The 22810-nt window shown below is 40.3% G+C and overlaps 1 protein-coding gene across 4 annotated transcripts in view; it reads left to right on the forward strand.

Moving 5' to 3' along the window:
* Positions 1 to 22810, forward strand: part of IQGAP2 (IQ motif containing GTPase activating protein 2) — a 258548-nt gene that overhangs the window by 232551 nt on the left and 3187 nt on the right. For all 4 annotated transcript variants that reach the window (XM_030566208.1, XM_030566209.1, XM_030566210.1 and 1 more), the window contains 4 exons: positions 10224 to 10311; positions 12155 to 12367; positions 20056 to 20216; positions 21201 to 21344. In XM_030566208.1, the coding sequence (XP_030422068.1) occupies positions 10224 to 10311; positions 12155 to 12367; positions 20056 to 20216; positions 21201 to 21344 (606 nt within the window). The remainder of the gene's footprint in view (positions 1 to 10223; positions 10312 to 12154; positions 12368 to 20055; positions 20217 to 21200; positions 21345 to 22810) is intronic.

The raw sequence follows: 22810 nt of genomic DNA on the forward strand, positions 1-22810 counted from the left end.
AAGTGCACTGGTGCTGTTTACTGACTTGAATAGACCTCAGCGAAACCAATATTCCCATTGTTATTACTGCTTGCTGTGCGCTCCACAATATCTGTGAGAGTAAGGGAGAGATGTTTATGGTGGGGTGGGAGGTTGAGGCAAATCGCCTGGCTGCTGATTATGTGCAGCCAGACACCAGGATGGTTAGAGTACAGGAGGAGAGGGTGGTGTGCATCAGAGAAACTTTGAAAACCAGTTTCATGACTGGCCAGGCTACAATATGAAAATTCTGTTTGTTTCTCCTTGATGACCCCTGCCCCCCTTGGTTCACTCTACTTCCCTGTAAGCTAGCCACCTTCTCTTCCCCTCTTCAATCACCACTTGCAGGGCAATAAAGTCATTGTTGCTTCACATTCATGCCTTCTTTATTAATTCATCACACAATTGGGATAACTGCCAAGGTAGCCCGGGAGAGGTTGGGGAGGAGGGAAGCACTAGGTGGAGTTGGAGAGGAGGGAAGGACAAGGCCACACTGCACTTTAAAACTTATTGAATGCTAGCCTTCTGTTGCTTGGGCAATCCTCTGGGGCGGGGTGGCTGGAGGCCCCCCCACAGTGTTCTTGAGCATCTGGGTGAGGAGGCAATGGCACTTGGGGAGGAGGGCGGTCTGTGCTCCTGCTGCTTTTCCTGAGTTTGGTGCTCCAGCAGCCTGAGCATTGACTCCTGCCTTCTGTCAGCAAGCTGACACCACCTATCATCTTCAACCCGCCACTTACTCTGTTCAGCCTGCCACCTTCCTCGCGTTCATTTGTGCTTTCCTGCACTCTGACCTTGTCTGCCTCCACGCATTCTGCTATGCTCTGTCAGTGTGGGAGGACAGCATGAGCTCAGAGAGCATTTCATCCCAAGTGCATTTTTTTTTTTGCTTTCTAATCTTTGCTAGCCTCTGGGAAGGAGAAACATATGCAGCTGATGGAGAGGGGAAAAAAGGGAGAATGGTAGTTAAAGACATTTTATAGAACAATGGGTGCACTCTTATGGTAAATCTTGCTATTAATGAAAGCACGTGTGCTATGTAATGTTACAAGGTCACATTTTGATGGCTTCACCCTTCCCCCCACCACGTGGCTAACAGTGGGGAACATTTCTGTTCAGCCACAGGCAAACAACCCAGCAGGAACAGGCACCTCTGAATGTCCACTTAATAAAAGCACTCTGTTTCAACCAGGTGACCATGAATGATATCGCTCTCCTGAGGATAACACAGAGAGATAAAGAACAGATGTTGTTTGAATGAATGTCAGCAAACACCAGGACCATACGCTGCAATGCTTTGTTCTGCAATGATTCCCGCATACATGCTACTGGCCTGGCATGGTAAAGTGTCCTACCATGGAGGATGGAATAAGGCTGCTCTCCCGAGAAACATTTTGCAAAGGCTTTGGGAGTACATTCAGGAGAGCTTTATGGAGATGTCCCTGGAGGATTTCCACTCTATCCCTGGACACGTTAACAGACTTTTCCAGTAACTGTACTGACTGCAAATGCCAGAGCAAATTAATCATTAAACACGCTTGATTTTAAACCATGTATGCTTACAAAGGTACACTCACCAGAGGTCCCTTCTCTGCCTTCAGGGTCCGGGAGCCCGCCTTGGGTGGGTTCGGGGAGTACTGGCTCCAGATCCCAGATGAGAAACAGATCCTGGCTGTTGGGGAAACCAGTTTCTCCGCTTCCTTGCTTGAGCTATCTTCAATCTCATCATCTTCCTCATCCCCAAAACCTGCTTCCGTGTTGCATCCTACTCCATTGAAGAGTCAAAACACAGGGTTCGGGTACTGGTGGCTGCACCCCCTAGAATGGCATGCAGCTGTCATAGAAGTGGCATGTTTGGGGCTGTGACCCGGAGCAGCCGTTTGCCTCTCAGGTTTTTTGGTAGGCTTGCCTGAGCTCCTTAATTTTCATGTGGCATTGCCACAAGTCCCTGCTATAGCTTCTGTCCTTCATGCCTTTGGAGATTTTTTTCCAAAATGTTTTGGCATTTTGTTTACTGGAACGGAGTTCAGCTAGCATGGATTCATCTCCCCATACAGCAATCAGATCCCGTACCTCCCGTTCGGTCCATGCTGGAGCTCTTTTGTAATTCTAGGACTCCATGGTCACCTCTGCGGATGAGCTCTGCATCGTTACCTGTGCTGATCAGCTCACAACGGTGTCCAAACAAGAAATGAAATTCAAAAGTTTGTGGGACTTTTCCTGTCTACCTGGCCAGTGCATCTGAGTTGAGAGCGCTGTCCAGAGCGGTCACAATGGAGCACTCTGGAATAGCTCCTGGAGGCCAGTACCGTCGAATTGCATCCACACTACCCCAAATTCGACCCAGCAAGGCCAATTTCAGCACTAATCCCCTTGTCGGAGGTGGAATAAAGAAATCAATTTTAAGGGCCCTTTAAGTCGAAAAAAGGGCTTCCTGTGGACGGGTGCAGAGTTAAATCGAGGTAACGCTGCTAAATTCGACCTAAAATCGTAGTGTAGACCAGGCCTAAGAGTTTAGGATGTAATTCTGGCAAAACTCAAAGGTTAGTTAAGACTTAAGCCGCTGATTTCAAACTTCAGTGCTTTTGAAAAATCTACTTTAGACACCCAAATGACTTAAGATCACAAAACCTCTTGGAAGTGAATGAGATTGGTGCTTCTGAGTCACTTAGGCACATATGAAAATCCCAGCTCTAAATCCTTATTTGGGCACCTAGATAAGTTTCTTGATTTTTCAGACGTGCTAAGCAGCCACAGCCTCTATTAATGTTAATAGGAATAGTGGTGCTCTGAAAAATACAACACACTTGTTTAGATCAGGGAATTACAAACTCACTTAGTGTGAACCACATCTGGACTGTCTCTCCTCCCTTTGCCACTGGCTACAGAGGTTGCTCATGACATAATAACCAAGACTTGAGTGAAGTATGACCTGGCAAGAGGGGAACAGTGAGAAAATAATTTAAAGCATGAATATAACAGTAAGATGTGTATATAGTTAGATTGTCCCTCTAATTCATTATGATTTTTACCTTTTTTTTTTTTTTTTTTTTTTTTTTTTAGGGAGGAGAGGTGATGAAATGCCATTTGATATTGTTGGATTTCATTACATGAAAAGAAACATTTGAAAGCTTTAATGTTCTTTTGAAGTTTGACACATTAGGACAGATTTTCCTCATTCATTAGAATTTAGTTTGTTCTGTGTACGTTGTTTTCTTGTATTAAGAAGGATCTGTTTTATAATATTGCTGATGTGCATCACACAAAGATTAACTTGTTTTTCAGGAGTAACAAAAGCCTTTTGTCCTCAGTGATTTGGGCTCTTTTCCAGTTTGTAATATCCTTAGCATTGTAACAGATAATTAAACTAACTTTTAATTAAGAAATAAGAATTTTAACTCCTATCAATTAGAAATGTAGAAATGAGCATGTTTCTGATGTATTAAATTTCCTTAGCAAGCTCATTATATGGGTGTCAGAAAAACTACCAGCACATTTCACATAGGCCATCAAATGGTTATTAGTTTAGGTCATATGGACCTAGCTCAGATTCAGACTATTGACCTGAAACGAGAAGGATCTGTATCAAATGGACCAGTCAAGTCGCCACCCCATCCAGAATCTTTCGAAGTGTGAAACAAACTTTGTAAAACATCAGTAGTTTAGCTCTTACGAAGTTATGGCTACTTGCGTTATTGCACACTGTGAAACAGATGCTGTCCTAACACATGATTTTCTCCATAATTCAGGATGAGTTGCTGTCTAGACTGGAAGGCAAATCCAATTCTGCCCTTCTTCCTCCAAATTGAAAACACTTGGAAATGTTTGTCTGACCAGTATTTGTACAGGATGTTACTGTCCTCTCAGCTCAAAAACATTGCATGATTTTCGCAGGGGGAGAGAATAATGTTCACTGGCTTCCTTTTTCTTCAGATGGTTGAAAAATACTATTGGTAAAACCTGTAGGCAAGTGCATTATATCAAAAGTTCTGCATAGCTATTTTTATTTTTAAATTAACCTCATCCCTATTTCATTGGATATATTCACATTTAACTTACCTGCAAATTATGAGGAGTTCAATATCTCTTTTCACTATTGAAAATGGATGCAAGTGCTAACCTTCTAAAACTGGTATTCTTACACTTTTCTTTACAACCTGTGGTCTGGCTAGACATTCTTTAAATTAAACCTCGTTCTGTGCAGGCCTATAGTGCAGCTACAATCTCACTCAGCAGTACTCATACTGAACACCAGTATTTTTAATGTACTTACTGAATCTGAAAAGTAATTTAGCTTTGTTAATTGGCAACTGAAGCTTTACTTTGGAGGAAAGTCATTTTACCATAGTGTTTACAATTGCAAGCGCACACTCGACAATTCTTAACCTTAAGGGTGTTTTCCCTAAACAAATCTTACAATTTAGCTGGTAGAGAGAACTTCCTCTAGAATTTCCCACACATTGATCATACAGTTTTATGGTCCAGGAGTTAAAGGAAAGGGATTGGTTTGCTATCAGTACAGCAGTTGTTTATGCTCATTGATCTGAAACATAACTTTCAAACACTTTGGGGTCCTTTTTGGTAACTTTGCATATGTAGTTTGATGTGTAGCTACTTGGATGACTTCTGTAGTTTCTAAAACAAAACACTAGGCAAGAGTATAGGAACATCTCAACACGTTTGTATTATTTATATGACATCCGTCTCTAGGCAACTTACAGACAGAATGACAAGGTCTCAGCCCTGAGCAACTTAAAGCTTACATCCACAATGTAGAGATGAAAGATGAGGAAAGGGATTGGAGTGAGTGGTGATATTTACTATATGGCTTAGTAGTGCCACCATTTTATTTCAGTTTTTTTTCTTTGTTTGCTCATTGCCTTGGGTGTATTGTACAACTAGTTTCTTCTGTAATTGGGATCGATGGCATGAAACTATTGTTTAAATTAAAGCTTAAGTTTTTCTCTCCCTGCAATCTCTCATTATACTTCATACTCTTTGTTAGAGAGTGTTTTTCTCAGTTTCTGCTAATCTGATTTTTAAAGAGATTTTCAAATAGATTTATGCAGAGTTGAACTACAGTTTCAATTGTAAATAATCGCAGCTGACTTAGGATGTTTGTTCAATAACTCTTGCACTTTTTAGAATAGACATAATTATAAAATCTGGCCATCCAGTTGGTGTGTCAGTTGAAACGCTCCATAAGGGTATCAGTCAGTGCTAAGAACCGTTTTGCCTCATTCCCATTCAAACATCTCACTAAATGTGGCTCCTGCAAAACAGGATTTTTGTACATTTGTTGGGCAGTGTAGAGCAACTTTCATGCTGTATCTGCTCTATATCTAAATAGCGAATGAGTTTAGATAGCTGGCAGTCTGCAAGCTGTTCTGAATATTAAATCATCACTCTTTAAAAGTATGTTTTATTAATCATATTGGGAGATAATCAATATAAATTTTGAAACTGTTTGGTGCTTTTGTAAAATAGTTACGCATGTATATAGTATTTGTGATAGCCACAGATATTAACCCACCAGTTTATGTGCATAATTGGACAGTGTTTACAGGAACGTCTAGTTTGGAATATATTTTTTTAAATGACTCCTCAGGCATGCACGCTTCTCACAACAGTTCTGCAATGGTGGAAGTACACTGCGCGTCTCACAAGTGAAAAGAAGAGCTGCTAAAATGCTCAGAATCATCTTACCTACACCAATCTAGGCTAGAGGGTCTCATATTCCAATATTCATGCACTAATTAGGGCATGTATTTCCCAAAAGATCTAATTTATTTCTCTAGAAGTAGCTTCTTTTGGAGTTAGTGAACTGTAGCTTTTTTAAAACTAAGATAAAGGTCATGAATGTGTGAAATATGATACATTTGTATAATCTCTTTAAGAAGTTCTGATTACTAAAGCTCTGCTTGAACAAGACTAGTTTCTCCATTGCATTGAGGGAATGTCACCTGGTGGATAAGGCACAGAGCTGAAGGCCTGGGTTCTAGCCCTAGCTTTGCCATTCACCTGCTGTGACCTTGGCCAAATCATTTTGTCTTTGGCTGTTTGCTTTCTCACCCAGTCTGTTTTTTCTGTCTGTTTGTACAGTGCCTAGCACAACGGGGCCCCAAGCTGGCTGGGCCCTCTAGTAGCTACCATAATAAATAACACTTTTAAGTTTATGTCCACTAAAAATGGGTGCATTAAAAACCACCAGGACGAAATTAGCAGCTGCATTCTATGCTGTATTTTTTTAATTGCAATAATCCAATCAGGAGATTGCAAAGTCACGGATCACTTTTTGCCAGACGCAACTGTGTCCAAACCAAGACTGAATATGCCACATGGTGATGTCAGTGATCTACAGTGACTCCCAGACCAACTTCTGTAACGGGGGAGGACATCACACCTGCCATGGTGACCATTGACTTCACCCTCCCTACCAGCATCCTTTCTCTTACTTGGTCTAATCCTCAACTAACTTGCATTCACTAGTTAAATACAAAAGGACTTTATGGTCAATAAAAGCAAAACGCATTCGTTGTAACTGAAGCAGAGGAAAGGAAGTAAACTAGCTGTAAAAATAAGTATCTATATTGATCAGCATTAACTCACTTTAAGTGATTTGAAAAACATATTTTTTAATATTTCCACAACTAAAAATTACATGAAAATTAAAGACTGGATCCCCCAATCTTGTACTTTCAGCCTTATGCTCTTAAATCTGTTTTTATAAGTAGCTTAAAACTTATATACAGTTTTATAAAATATACCTTGTACACCTGGAATTCAGTTTCTTATCCAATGCTGAAAGAGAGCCTGATTCTCAGAAAGTGCTAATCATTTCTAACTGTAACTTCAACTCAGTTAAAATTAACTTGCCTCTTGTCCTGTTTCCTTTGTGAAGTATACTGGAATTTCATGAGCATGAATGCTTAAGTATTTCTAGAAACTAGGTCAAAAGAAAACACATTTTTAAATATCTGACAGACTGGCAATGTGGGTTCGTAAATGACAGATTTTCTTGCTGATTCTCATACTGACTTGCACATTCCATTTAGTTTTAATATACATATATGTTGTTAATTTCCCTTCAGAAACTTAAAGAATCTGAGGAACCTATTGTGGTTTTAAAGCTTATCTGGCATGACACATGAGGGTTTTGTTAATAGTTTCCAAGGAAGGGGTCAGGTTTCCAAAAGTAGAATTAAACTTCGAGTGTATTTTTGTTCAGGAGATGAAAATACACTTGCCTTAGCTGACAATTAGCTTTCCTGCCTTAAGAGGAACATTCATAGAAACTTTCTACTGCCATAGAATCGTAGGACTGGAAGAAACCTCACAAGGTCATCTAGTCCAGTTTCCTGCACTCATGGCAGGATTAAGTATTATCTAGACGGTCCCTGACAGGTATTGGTCTAACCTACTCTTAAAAATCTCCAACGATGGAGATTCCACAAACTCCCTAGGCAATTTATTCCAGTGCTTAACCACCCCAGACAGGAAGTTTTTCCTGGTGTCCAACCTAAACTGCTGTTACTGCAATTTAAGCCCATTGCTTCTTGTCCTATCCTCAGAGGTTAACAAGAATAATTTTTCTCCCTCCACCTTGTAGCAGCTTTTTATGTACTTGAAAACTGTTGTCATGTCCCCTCTATCTTCTCCTCTCCAGACTAAATAAACTCAGTTTTTTCAATCTTCCCTCATAGGTCATGGTTTGTTAGACCTTTAATAATTTTTTTGCTCTTCTCTAGACTTCCTTCAATTTGTCCACATTTTCTGGAAATGTGGTGCCCAGAATTGGACACAATACCCCAGTTGAGGCCTAATCAGCATGGAGTAGAGCAGAAGAATTACTTCTTGTGTCTTGTTACAACACTCCTGCTAATTATATCCCAGAAAAATTTTTGCCCTTTTTTTGCAACAGTGTTACACAGTTGACTTGTATTTAGCTTGTAGTCCACTATGACCCCAAGATCTCTTTCTGCAGTACTCCTTCCTAGGCAGTCATTTCCCATTTTGTATGTGTGAAACTGATAGTTTCTTCTTAAGTGGAGTACTTTGCATTTGTCCTTAATGAATTACACCCTATTTTACTTCAGACCATTTCTGCAGTTTGTCCAGATCATTTTGAATTTTAATCCTATCCTCCAAAGCACTTGCATCCCCTCCCAAGTTGGTATCATTTGCAAACTTTATAGGTGTACCTTGTGCCATTATTTAAATAAATAATTGATGTTGAAATGGTGTGCATCTAGGTATACAACCAGATATACTGTATATGAATAACTGTTTCTAGATATTCTACAAATTCAATGATGCATCTCTTCTACAAAACTCATTAGAATATTTTAGGTTTTTAAAAATATCTTTAGAATATTCAAATTCAAGGAAACCTTTGGGACTTTCAAGCTTAAAAATTACAAATATATTTCTTCAAAGGACGATATTTAGTGCTGTCTTGTACCAGTGTTTTGTATGCATATCTTTTTGCATGAAAAAGCAGTACACAAGGAGAACTTCATCATCAGTGGGTTGTTTTGCCCAATTCTGGTTGCAGGACAGCACATCTGCTTGTAACTGAGGAGAAAAATATATGTTCTGTATACAGCTGTACCCTGTGTGCACCTCATTCTCCTCCTGAAGAGCAGTTGGAGTCCATTAACTATAGCCCCAGTGCAGAAAAGCATTTAGATTCAGAAAAGAACTTAAGCACATACCCAAGAGTCATTGAGTCAATGTTAAGCATGTACTTAAGTCCTTTCCTGAATGAGTGCATAAAATAGCTGTAATAAATTTCTGTCTGCTGAAATAAGTTCTAGGGAGATCACCAAAGGTTGGAGAAGGCAGCTAAAGGAGACAAATTTGAATTGAGTATAACTAGGACAAACTCATTTTGAGAGAGCTTCTGCTTCACTGGCATATTGGAGTGAATTCAGGAGCACTAGCTGACAGAATGAATCCCTCTGAAGCTATTCTGTGTGTCTGAGAAATCACATGCAGTAAAGAGAAGCTATGTACAGAGGGAATAGAACATTGCTACCATGCCTCCAGTAGGTTGAGCAGACTTCTTGCTCCAGCTATGTATGCATCAGAATATGGTAATTCGATTTACTGACATTTCTGGAGATATTGCCACTGCTGCCTTTTTCCTTATGTAAGAATTTCTAATACATCAAAAAGAAATGGATCCAAACTCAAATGTTTTGTGTCAAGTAAGAATGAAAGTAATAGAACAGAAGACCGTAAAATCTTTTCTCACCATTTCTTGTTGGATATAAACGTTTAGTCTTGAAAATTAAGACAGTGGTTTACATAGATAAACAGTTATTTGAGGACTTAACTTAGAAGTTTCACTGCTCATACTTCAAAATGATTTTTTTCAAAAACCCTGTTACATTTCTTTCTTTGAAGCAGGGCATATACTATACATTACTCTTTATCCATTAATCTCTATGTATTACTTATACTATTAGCCTGTAAAGAGATGTACCTAGTTTGTGTAACAATGTATTGTGTTGTAGTAGAGCTGTGTAATAGGATGTTCTTGGAATAACTGTGGAATGAAAAGACAGCAGGAATTGTGATAACTTCTTACCACAACCACAAAAACCCACCACTTTAAATATCAGGACATAGCAATTTCCTTTTTGTTTAGAATTTTTTTTTTTTTTTGCTAGTAAGAAAATGTTGCATGTTCTCTGCTCCTAGAGATGCCTCTTTCTTTAAGCAGTACACAGTAATACACATTATTAATTTGTATGTTGCTTCTGAAGTTCAGCAAATGTCTTTGTTTCTAAATATTCAGTATAAATCCAGGTGGCTCATAAAAGATTTATGCATATGTCAGACTTTGGAAAGATCTGTATTTCAATCTCTCACTTTGTCAGTTCTAAGCTAAGTGATACAAATGCACCTGTATTTAGCTATCTAGATTCTTATTATAGCATCTATCACCATGATGATTGAATCTCCCAAATAATAAAAGGAACAGAAGCATATAAACGTTGATACAAAAATGTGCATATATCAAAACTCCATTATTTAGTTTAATAGTGCAGTTAATAGAAGCTCTGAAATCTAAAATATCTTTGAAAAAATACCAACATTTTGTGTGTGTGATCTTTAATTTTTTAATTGAGTCACAAATGAGGAAACTAAATGCTTCCTAGGACAGCTGTCTTATAATATCCATTGTTTATTTCTCTGAAAAGGACAAAAAGACTTGTAGTTGATGTGATACGAACGCAACCGGGAGATACACTCTTAGAAATCTTAGAAATACCAGCTTCTGCACAACAGGTAAATGTCCAGTTATTTTTGCTCTCCTCTTCATATAATCTTAATACCTTGTCCTGTATTTAAAATAGATAAGTCACAAATTTCTCTGACCGTTAACAATAGAGAAAAATATTATTTTTTGACATCATAAATCATTACATTTACATTTTTTTTAATTATTCAGATCTATCAGGAAATCAGGTTTTTTTATTTTGTTTTTTTTTTTCTTTCATGTGGATAACTTGGAATTAAAATCAGAAATTAATATGCAGTTTTAAAAACTACTTCAGAGATAGGTATTTTATTTCAGGAGTCTTAGTAAAAAGTCCCATTGAGATCGCAGGACTTATTCCTACTTGAAAATGTTGATCTTTGTACTAAAACACCTAGAATAAGACTGAAGTTGTACTGTCATGTGTCCATGACATTTTTTAACATCGTTTGTTAAAGTGTCTGTAGTCTTTGATTTTTATACCACCAAATGCACCAGTGTAAGTTATCTTATTACATATTTTATGAGAAAAATCTAGGATCTTAATTTCAAGCATTTTCCCATTTAGCTTCTTTGTTTATGCAATATAAACAAACAACTGTGTGGGAAACTGCCTGTTGCCTTCCTTGGTATGGGAATTGCGTGGGAATCTCGTCTTCTGCAGAGTTATCTCAACTGTTGCAGCTTGAAATATATAGTGGATGCACAAGCTATATCAGTGATGTCAAGAAAAGCCAAAGTGTTAGCTTTTAAAACAAAAACAAAACAAAAAATATGGGGGGGGGGCGTTTTTAAGGACTGTGGGCCCTGATACAGAGCCTATTGAAGTCCATAAAAGTCTTTCCACTGATTTGAATGGGTTCAAACACATTTCCCATTTCCCAGCTAACAAATGTACTAATTCATTAATAATGGATAATGCACTGTGTCCATCACAGATTCCATGACTTTCCGTGACTTCTGCAGCAACTGGTGTGGCTGGTTCCGAGGCTGTCCCAGCAGATCAGGCAGTACCTGGGCCAACGGCACTGGCCACTGCTGGGAGAGCGTGGGTGTGGGAAGGGGCTCAAGGCTTGGGGCAGGGCATTGGGGTGCTAGGCGGTGCTTACCAGAGGGGGGGCTCCCTAGAAGCGGCTGGCATGTCTCTGCAATTCCTAGGTAGAGGGGTCAGGGTCTCTGCCCATGTTTGCAGGCACTACCCTCGTAGTTCCTACTGGCTGTGGTTCCTGGCCAATGGGAGCTGCAGACCCAGAGCTTGTGGCAGGGGCAATGTGGGGAGTCACCTTGGCCTTCACTCCCCCTAGGAGCCGCAGGGACATGCAGAACTGAGTAGGGAGCCTATCAGCCCTGCTAATCCTCTTTCTCCCTCACCCGCCGCACCAGCAGGGGTCCTGAACCATGAGCTGCCACCCGGCACCCCTTCCTCACCACCAGTGGGGGTCCTGGGCTGTGCACTTCCACCTAGCCCTCCTCCCCCAGAACCAGTGCGGGGTCCTGGGCCACTCCCATGACACCCCTGGACGCACGCCCTGCCCACATTTTAGTTAGGGGTATATAGTACAAGTCATGGGCAGGTCACCGGCTGTGAATTTTTGTTTACTGCCTATGACCTATCCATGACTTTTTTAATTAAAAATACCTGTGATTAAAATGTAGCCTTAATAATGGACCTACTGTAAGGTGCCTTCAAGAGGTATGGTAAGAGTTTAGTCAACATGGATATAAACATAGCATTTATTTTACATAGTCTTGTTCTGAGTTCTCCATTATCTCTCTCACATAGAGGTGAGAGCATCTGTACACTTTTTATATATATGTAATATTCATTCGTTATGAACAAGTAAGCAACTGTTTTTTCCATATTTTGTCCAGGAATCCGAGCACTTAAAAGTGGTAGAGAAACGTGCCATCTTAGATTCCAAAACTCCTGAGAAAATGAAGCACAGTCAGTCTATGCTTGAAGATGGGCAACTACCAATAGAACAAAAGAAAAGGAAAATACAAAGAAATCTTCGCACATTGGAACAGGCTGGATTAGTGTCTTCAGCAAATAAGTACCAAGAAATCATTAATGAGATTGCTAAGGTAATTGGAATGTGCTGGGTTTTTTTAAGTTTTCTAAAAATGCACCTACCCTTTCACCATATGCATATGTACATGTGATAAACATCCTCATACAGAATACCGAACTGAGTCACTTAAAGTATGCAAATAATGATTCCATCTCAGTTTGAAAGAAAAATTTAGACCCTCAAAATAAGTGAGGAAATTTAGTTGCTAAAATACTCAAATACATGATTGCTTGAGCTGAATAATGTGCAAGGGTGTGCACTTTTCCTCTATTCACATTACACAAGTGATGAAGAGTAACTGACAATTTCCAATACTATGGATATTTTTATGTAGCTCTTTTATTGGTATCGATAAACATATACCGCAAATGGCAGGTGCTAATGCGAGAGAATAAGCTACTTTTTTTCCATTTAAAATTAAATACATTTTTCAAAGCACAATGTTTTGAGTAATCATTGGTTTTCATCTTTACAGAGCTTAAAAGTTAAACCAAATAAAAATAGCAGTCATAAAAAAGATTTCTTTACATACCTTTGACATAAGACAAAATAGCTGCAGCAATGATGAAAAACCATAAAGGAGGGTGCTTTTCTCCATTATCTCAGTAAAGAGTTAAACTTGTAGCAACCAATCATCTTGACCCAAATCAGAATCCCCATTCTTTGCTCGTATTGTCCATTTAGTGTAGTTAATGTGAAACTATATTCATTTGCATCAGCTATTGTCATGAGACGAACTTTTTTGAAAAGGTAAAAGGTTGGTTGGTTGCAAATACACATAGTCAGATATGTTTTCTAATACTATAACCAATGGATTGCCTCTCTCCCATGCTGCCACAGTTGTAATCAGAAGATTGTGCTCAAGCTGCAACCTCCTTCTTAAGAGGTGTGGTAGGGGGCATCTGGCAGGGCATCCTCTGTGAGATCTCGGAACTTGCTCCCTCCCTTTTCTGAAATAGTCTAAGTCCAATGACCTTCCAGGCCTCCTGCAGAATACATCTGTTTATGAGGGCTTTTGAAGTAGGTGTAGGGAATGCTTCCTAGACAAATGGGTGTGAAGTTTTTTGTAGGTGGCTGGCTGAGCCCAGACTGAATTGATCATTTTTAAGTTGCTGACATTTTTTAATTGTTAATTTGTGTTAGGGCACTTTGACTGGCACTCTTTTTAGTTTGTTTTTTTTAATCAGCATAATTAATATCCAAAGTTGAGAATGGATGCTTTTAAGAGAATAATCTAGTTTTATCCTTTGTGTGAACTGATGCAGAACCCACTGTAGCAGTCCGTGTGCCTCGTGTGCAGTTGGAGTCTTTGAATAGCAGCATCCTTCAGACTCTGTGTGGACCCTTTACTACCTTGAGCTCTCATGCAGTCGCACCCTCCTGCAGTTCCCTCTTACCACCTGTGGTAGGAAGACTGAAACCAGCGAGTGCCTCAGAAGGAAGGACCAAAATAGTAGCCCTCTAGAGACAAATCCTCCAAGTTCTCTGTTGCTTCAAGCGTGGGAGGCGCTAGTGTAGCACAGGGAAGGAGTGGCCTGGCACTGATCTTGGCAGAGGTGGCATTGCGTGCCATACAAACACACTGTTGAACTCGTCGTACTGCTGACGTACATAGTGGTAGAGGAGTAGATAGCCACATCGGAGACATCCTCCACACAGACAACTATTGACACCACCTCCCCGGGCATCAATGTCACGTACACTTCAGCACCCCCACCAGAGAAAATATACTTATTGTTGCTGTCCTTGAGCCATTGATTCACAATGTCAAGAAGGGGGAGAGCCTCACAGAAGGTACTGGAGGCTCCCGGTGGCTCCCCGTCATAGGCAAAACGTGAGTGGCACTGTGTTCATCAACCTCAGCCCAGCCAACACCTGTACAGCAAGCCTGTCTCAGAGCAGATCCTCTTCTCATGTATCACAAAAGAAGAGATCTCACTTCCCAGTGGCAGCAATGTCCAGGCCTTCCATGCCAGAGACACACAACCTCCACAAACAGGTTGAGGCTACACAGGAAGAACCCCATCAACCTCCTCCTCCATCAGAAGTCGTCATTGTCACTAGATGAAGCAGTAACACTAGCTGCAGCATTAGCAATGGGCTACTTTAAAGTGTTGTAGGACCTTTCAACCCCAGTCCCACAGACCCTGGACATCACAACCTCAGTAATCTGGGGAAAGTCCCATAAACTCTGACATCCTGAAGTTCTCAACCTCTACCAGGATTGTCCTCCTCATTAACAACAATATACACTAGCTGGTGAGGGGACTTTGGCAGACCTTGGCTGCTCTTCCTGGTACATTCAAGAGGATTGAGAAAAGGTATCAAGCATCATGCCAAGGCTGTGAATTTCTTATGGCTAACATAACCCAGGGTTCCTGGTGAAACTGATATTATACACAAATCCAGAACTGCAATGGGCACCCCAAAAGAGGAAGACTTTAAGAAATGGAATCTCTTCAGGCGCAAGTCTTATTCCTCTGTTTCAGTACAGCTCCATATCATGAACTACCAGGCCCTATTCACAAAATATAACTGTATTACATGAAGGATGAAGTTCTTCCTAACCAAGCTCCTACAGTACAGTAGAAAGAACTGAAAGATGACAGAAAGGAAGTTGCATGGGACCCTTGTCACATTAACATTGCAACCAAATGGCCTTGTTGCTTCATCTAGAACCCATAGAAGAGGTATCACAAGAGTTCAGGGGAAAAGGCTTCAGCTCCCCATATGTTCTTCTTCTGCAGAGGAAAAGGTGGTCTTTGTCCTATCCTAGACCTGAGTAAACAGAACAAATACATACATCACCTCAGTTTCAGGATGGTGATGCTTGCCACAGATCTCAGGGCTATTGTCCCTCAGATTTTGGGTCTGTTCAATGTCCTAAGCCTGAAATTGAGCAATAAAAAGTCAACTTTATTGTTTCTGCATTCATCAGGGCAGTCTTGGATTTGACCTCAGCCAGGCTTTCCTGCCTTATTCCAGATTTCCTATATGGGAACTCTATGCGCTCCTCAGTGACCATCCTCAGACCACTGTGAGGAATTCCCACAGACTTTTAAGTGATATGGCAGCATTCACACAGGTCCACCCCTAATGCCAAGCTGTACCTGAGAGATTTTGAGGCATGGCTCAAGTCAATTTGTTGCCCTCAGATTCATCATCCAGACAAGCTGGTGTGCATCCCTGACAAAGTACTGCCATGAGCCAAGATTCCTTGTGCAGGAGAGTTCTTTTCTTTCTCCCTATCCCTATCATGACTTTGGTAATGGATGGCTCAGTTGTGGGTTGGAGAGTGCATCTGAGTGACCTTAGAGCTCAGGTTACACACACATGTCCTCAAATTGCATGCAGTATTCTGTGAATATTGGCAGTTCCTGCTGCAATTTAGGGCAAGACTATTCAACACCACCACAACAGTGTTCTATATGAACAAGCATGGGGGTGCCATGTCAGACAGTCTCTGTTAGGAGGCAGTCAAGTTATGGAACTGGTGCAGTCAGAATTTTGTCAATCTCAACGCATCACACCTGCCAGGCTTTCAGGTGGCATGGCAACTATCCTGGGCAAGTCCTTCAATTTGGAACACTAACGGTCGCTCAACACAAGCATTCTAACTGGTGTGTTCTGTTGTACATCTGTTTGCAACTCGAAGGAACAGGAAGTATTCCTGCTTCTGTTCTAGGGTGGATCACTGCCCAGGGTCAATATCAGACACTTCCTGTTTCTGAGAAACAAAGAGCTCCTCTGTGCATACCTGCCAATACCCCTTATTCCCAGGGTCATTCTCAAGCTCAATCAAGATCAGGGCAGAATTATCCTTATAGCTCCAGCCTGGCTGAGACAAACATGGTATTCAAACCTCTGCAAACTGTTCACTCATAAACCTTTGTTACCAGTAACCTGAGACCTCCTGAGACACAGCCATGGGTGGATGCTGCATCTTACGGCATGGTTGAATGCAGAAAAGGCACATTGCTCAGTAGCAGTCTAGAATACGCTCCTTAATAGTGGAAATCCATCCAGAAGAGCTATTTAGTTGAGTTAATGAAAATATTTTTTCCATCTCAGCAGCCTCCGGTAATGTGGCCCTGACTCAGATGAAGATTTAATCAATTCTGGACTATCTTTTGCTCCTTAAGGAGTCAGTGCTAGCTCTTAGCTCTGTTAGGGTGACTCTAGTGGTCATCTCAGCATTTCACCCTCACATAGATGGAAAGACGGTCTTTGCTCACCCAATCACAGGTTCCTGAATGGTGTGAATGTTTGTCAGAGACGCAATGTTTCCTGGCTTTAAATCTGGTGGCGTCTGTGCTTATGGACCCTCCTTTTGAGCCTTTACCATTGTGCGTGTTTCTACATCTGACAGCAAAGGTAACCACCTTAGCAGCCATTATCTCTTCCAAGAGGGTGGGAGACCTGAGTGCATTAGTCATGAATCCACCTACAGTTTTCTATAAAGACAAGGTTCAGCTGAGACCACACCACAGATTCCTCTTGAAGATGGTGTCCAATTTCAAGTTAAATTAGTCTACCTGCCTGCAACGTTTCTTCCCAAAATTGCATATCTACAAGGAGGAGGAGCAGCTCTATACCATAGACATTCACACATTGGTGTTTTTAGCTAGGTAGGACAAAGCCTTTTGGGGGTGTCTTCCCAGTCTTTCGTCTTATGTGGAACGTATGAGAGGCCACTCAATGACAACTCACAGGCTCTCAAAATGGATCACCAGCTGCATTACAATGTGTTGTGCTGCCAAAGGAGTAATGTCTCCTGACAAACTATCAGTGCACTAGACCAGAGCTCATTCAACCTCAGCAACATTTGTGGTACGCATCCCAGTTACAGACCTCTGTAGAGAAGTGAAGTGGTCTTTAGTAGTCATACGTTTGCCAGGCATAACTCACTGTCTGCTGCATCACAGGAGAATGCAAATGTTGGGAAAGTGGTCCTACAATCCCTCTTCCAATGAGACTTTGTGCCATGCCTCCTGGAGTCTCAGCTTGAGAATTTTCAGTAGTGTAATGGACATATGAAAGCAATCAGAAGACAAAATGGTTACTCACCTTCTCATAACTGTTGTTCTTTGAGATGTTGCATATGTCCATTATACAACCCACCTTCCTTCCCTGATGCTTCAGCCATTATCCTGGTTTTAGACTCATAGACTTTAGAGTCAGAAGGGACCAATATGATCATCTAGTCTGACCTCCTGCACAAAGCAGGCCACAGAACCCTACCCATCCACTTCTATAACAAACCCCTAACCTATGTCTGAGTTACTGAAGTCTTCAAATTGTGGTTTGAAGACCTCAAGCTGCAGAGAATTCACCAGCAAGTGACCCATGCCCCACGCTGCAGAGGAAGGCGAAGAACCTCCAGGGCCTCTGCCAATCTGCCCCAGAGGAAAATTCCTTCTCGACCCCAAATATGGCGATCAGCTAAACCCTGAGCATGTGGGCAAGACTCACCAGCCAGCACTCAGGAAAGAATTCTCTGCGGTAATTCAGATCCCATCCCATCTAACATCCCATCACAGACCAATAGGCATACTTACCTGCTGATGATCAAAGATCAATTGCCAAAATTAAGCTATCCCATCATACCATCCCTTCCATAAACTTATCAAGCTTAGTCTTAAAGCCAGATATGTCTTTTGCCCCCACTACTCCCCTTGGAAGGCTGTTCCAGAACTTCACTCCTCTAATGGTTAGAAACCTTCGTCTAATTTCAAGTCTAAACTTCCTAGTGTCCAGTTTGTACCCATTAGTACCAATGTAGACACAAGAACAAAGCTTAAATAATTCCTCTCCCTCCCTAATATTAATCCCTCTGATATATTTATAAAGAGCAAGCATATCCCCCCTCAGCCTTCTTTTGGTTAGGCTAAACAAGCCAAGCTCTTTGAGTCTCCTTTCATAAGACAGGTTTTCCATTCCTCGGATCGTCCTAGTAGCCCGTCTCTGAACCTGTTCCAGTTTGAATTCGTCCTTAAACATGGCAGACCAGAACTGCACACAGTATTCCAGATGAGGTCTCACCAGTGCCTTATATAACAGTACTAACACCTCCTTATCTTTTGCTGGAAATACCTCGCCTGATGCATCCTAAAACTGCATTAGCTTTTTTAACGGCCATATCACATTGGTGGCTCATAGTCATCCTGTGATCAACCAATACTTCAAGGTCCTTCTCCTCCTCTATTGCTTCCAACTGATGTGTCCCCAGTTTATAACTAAAATTCTTATTATTAATGCTTTGGAGCATGAGGAGTTTAGCAGTGGGTGGGGCCTTTATAGATACTGCTGGGGAAAACACTCCAGCACCAGTGCGCAGACATCTACAGCATAATGGACCTATGCAATATATATTGAAGAACAATTATGAGAAATCCTGCATGTTAGGAGGGTAAATTAGATCTGTGGTTCTCACTCAACTTGTGGTCCATGGCCCCACAAGGTCTGCAGGCTGTCTCTAAGGAATCCACAGAAAGTTGTCACTACCATAGAACAGGGGTTTTCAACCTGTGGTCCATGGGCACCAGAGGTCTGCAGACTGTCTAAAATTTCCAAAGGGGTCTGCGCCTCCATTCAAAAATTTAAGGGCCCACAAATGAAAAAATGCAGAGAACCACTGGACTAGATGACCCTTGTGGTCCCTTCTAACCCTGTGATTCTACGCAAAGTTGAGTAACAGTCTTTTTTTTCAAGATGTAGTCAGTGTGGGTCCTATGACCAGCTCTCAAACTCCACTTTGAGTCCTTAGCAACCCAGGCTTTTGATTGTGGGGCCCTGAGGAAGATTGTGGCTGTTCTGCCCTTTATGCCCTTGCATAGGAACACGAGAAAGCACAGAACATTTGTGGCCTCAGGCGCTGCTAATAAAGACTCCAATTGTACATACAAGAGACATGCGCATCTACAGTGGGATCCACACTGACTACATCATCTTGAAGAACTACAGTTATAAGTAAGTTTTTATGGTGTGTTAAAGACCTAAAAATAATCATCAGATGAATAGATAAGTCCTTTATATTCTGCGGTGTCCTAGAAATGAGTCAGAATTGTCAATGTCTTTTCACCCTATCCCAAATATTTGTTTGGCTCTTAAAATCTGACCTATTTACTCACTTAGTCCTCACCACTGTTTGTAAATTGTATGCACTGGAGTGGAAAAGCTGACTAAGTCTCTACCTGTAGCATCAAAGTATTGGAAGAAATAACATACCATAAAAATAAAGGTTTTATAGATTTTTCTTAACTAGTTTTGACTTCTTTGGGTCCTCAAATAAGTCATTGGTCATCGAATAATGGTTTATTTGCTGAAACATGGACTCTCTCTTCAGCATAATAGGCAGAAATAATTATAAATGATAAAAGAAATATGCTTTTAGAAGCATCTGACTAAATTGCACATAAATGGGTTAGGGATGTCATTATCAATTTTGCACAACTAAATGCTATTCCTTGTACACAGAGGATTTGTATCTACACTTTAAAAAACCACTTCTGGGAAAGATGAGCAAGTGCAATATTATAATTCATGTTTTCCCCAGTAAATGAGTGAGCAATAAGTTACTATTCAGTCATAGAAGTATTGAACAGATTTTGGTGGTAGTTTGTGAGGAAATAATTTTATATAAAAAATTCAAGTCAATTTATTATTCAATAAAACAATTCAATTCAAAACTTTTTACCTCAGGACATCCGAAATCAAAGAAGATACCGACATCATCGAAAAGCTGAATTAGTGAAACTCCAACAGACTCTGTCTGCACTTCAATCCAAGACAGCATTTTATGAAGATCAAGTAAATTATTACAACACCTATATAAAAACCTGCTTAGACAACTTAACAAGGAAGTGAGTTGAAAGATTTCTTTTTAATGTCTGAAGAGAGTTCCAAATGCCATTGATGTAAGTGGAGGGCTTCATCTTTAGTTGCAAATTTGAGTATAATTCACATGTAAAAAGTGAACCGGAGTTGTCACTAACAGTTGAATAAACTACACAGCGAAAAGGAAACAGTGATAATAAATTTCTTTGAAGCCTCCTTTTAAAAAGCCTTTTTTAAAAAAGAAGTCTGACAGGTATATTTTCAATTTATTGGTCTTAAATTGGAAAGTTTAATTGGAGTTTACCAGTGGGAGTACACATGTGCAAGCTCCATGTGCAACATTGCATTGGGGCATCACTGTTATTTTGCTCCACACTCTGAGGCAACTTGCTTGAAGGTGGAGGAATATAGAATAGTACTAACCTTTTAAAATATTTCTTTGCTAAAATATGCTTTGTGATGCAAGTATTTGACACTTGTCTGGGATGATCTGTATAATGAATTCGTGGATTACTGCATTACTCATGAGATAAAGCCACAACTAAGACTGCATAATGTAAAGTTTTATTGACATAAGTTGTGGGTTCTTTAAGGGAGAAGGACTTTGGTTTGTTTGTTTGTTTGTTTTTCAAGAGAGAAAATCTGTTGTCACTTCTATCACTTTACATCTTACTACAAGTTAAATATAACCAACTGCTAAAATTTGTTTTCAACAGCTGAAAATCTTTACAAAAATATGTACATTATTCAGACAAAATGTCTCCTATTTTTTTTTCTAATAGTAATTCCAGTAATGCTCAGATCTGTTCCTTTTTTTTCCCTCCATTTTGTTTTTCTAGTGTTAATTTTTTCTTTTTTTTATGTGAAAGTTGGTTACAGTTAACAAGAGCCTTCAGAAGAACTAAACTCTTTGTTAGCCGTTCCTTTGCAAAGAACTATGGAGAAGAGGAAAGAAATAAGTCTGAAGGAGAAATGTGTTTGGATTAACCACAAACTTTTCTCTTCTACAGAAATTCTCGGAGGTCAATTAAATTAGATGGAAAAGTAGAAGAGAAGGGAAGCAAAAAACTTAAGCACACATCACTAAAGTACACAGCAGCAAGACTACATGAAAAAGGTGTCATTCTAGAAATTGAAGATCTTCAAACCAACCAGTGAGTATGACGTTAAACCTGCTCAGAGCCAAGGAAATTGACAACTCTTTAACCAGTCATTGTTTTGGTAAAAGTTCAGAAATGTCAACATTATTTTTTCCTCACATTACTGTAGAGATCTTTATACATTAGGAAGGGAAATTACAGTTGCATATCCTAATAAACTTTCTCCTCTCTGTCTTTGTAGTTTTGCTACTTAATGACTTTTTTTTTGAGAATAGGCACCATATTATTGCAACATTATAGCTAACTTCTAGATGTTCCATTTAAAGTAATTTAATAAGCGCTGATACAGCTGACTTGCTGAGCAGCTATTGCCTTTTCATCCACTGAGTAATCATTTTAATAAACTTTTGAGTAAAGCAGGCATTATGCTGAAATTGCTATTAGTGAAAATTATTCGGTTTTGAAGCTTTTGGATCCTGACCTTTCCCTCCTCCTGAGCGAGACACTTGGGCTTCAGCTCTCTTCCTGCAAATACCAGAGACAGGTCACACGTGACTTCTCTGTGCTTACTTCCACCCTTTTCCCAGATTCTCTGCCTTTGGCAGTGCAAAGAGAATTGGTTGATGAAGTCTCCTGCATTATCCAATATGCTAGGTTTCATAGCTCTGTTTGGGACAGCTGCAAGCAAAATATCTCACTTTTCTCTCACCCTTTCTCCCTTAGAGGACCAAAACTTTTTCAGGGTGCTTTTTGTCATTCCCGCCCTCCAAAATAGGACATCCTGCAGAGTTCTAACATACTGAGCAAACCGAAGAGAACAAACTGAAAATCAAGGAGTGCCTCATTTGTGAGGAGACCTTTTTCAGAAGCTACAGAAAAGACAGCTCTGTCACACTTTTCAAAGGTCCATGGAACTTTGCTTTTCTAAGGAAAACAATGTAGCATTTCAGCGACATGTTGAGGTCCCTGCATTCTTCCTCACATACTAGTCTAGACTCCTGTAGAGACATTTCAGTAAGGACGGGTCAGTTCATAATGGTGGTGAGGCTTGTTAGACCCCCATGGTACTAATCACAGATTCTTTGAGGGAAATTGGGGAGGGGGGCTCGTTAATTTAACACCTCTCACAATCAACTGGTCAGTATATTTAAAAAAAAGAAATTCCAGAGTTCCTTCCCATTCACTTAAGTATGTTGTTGTCAAGAGCAGGGAGTCTGGCATATTTTCCAACTAGACACCTTTTGAAGAGGATAATCTAGTCCCTTAGGAGGATGCTGCTTTGCATTTCCTTTCCAATAACATATTCAAGAATGAGAAGTGCAAAAGCTCAACCCTCCCTCTTTCCCTTCACATGAGCTACACCTCAAAAGCCCCAAGTACAATGGAGAGTGGACTCCCAATCAGAAAGAAACTTCACTCCCAAAGGCAAAATGAATTTATGTATTTTTAAAGAAGCCAAACACCAGATAATACAAAGGACAAAGTATCATAGATCTTCATCTTCCATGAGCTCCAGTTTC

Source organism: Gopherus evgoodei, chromosome 6, assembly GCF_007399415.2.
Source record: "Gopherus evgoodei ecotype Sinaloan lineage chromosome 6, rGopEvg1_v1.p, whole genome shotgun sequence".
Lineage (NCBI taxonomy): Eukaryota > Metazoa > Chordata > Testudines > Testudinidae > Gopherus > Gopherus evgoodei.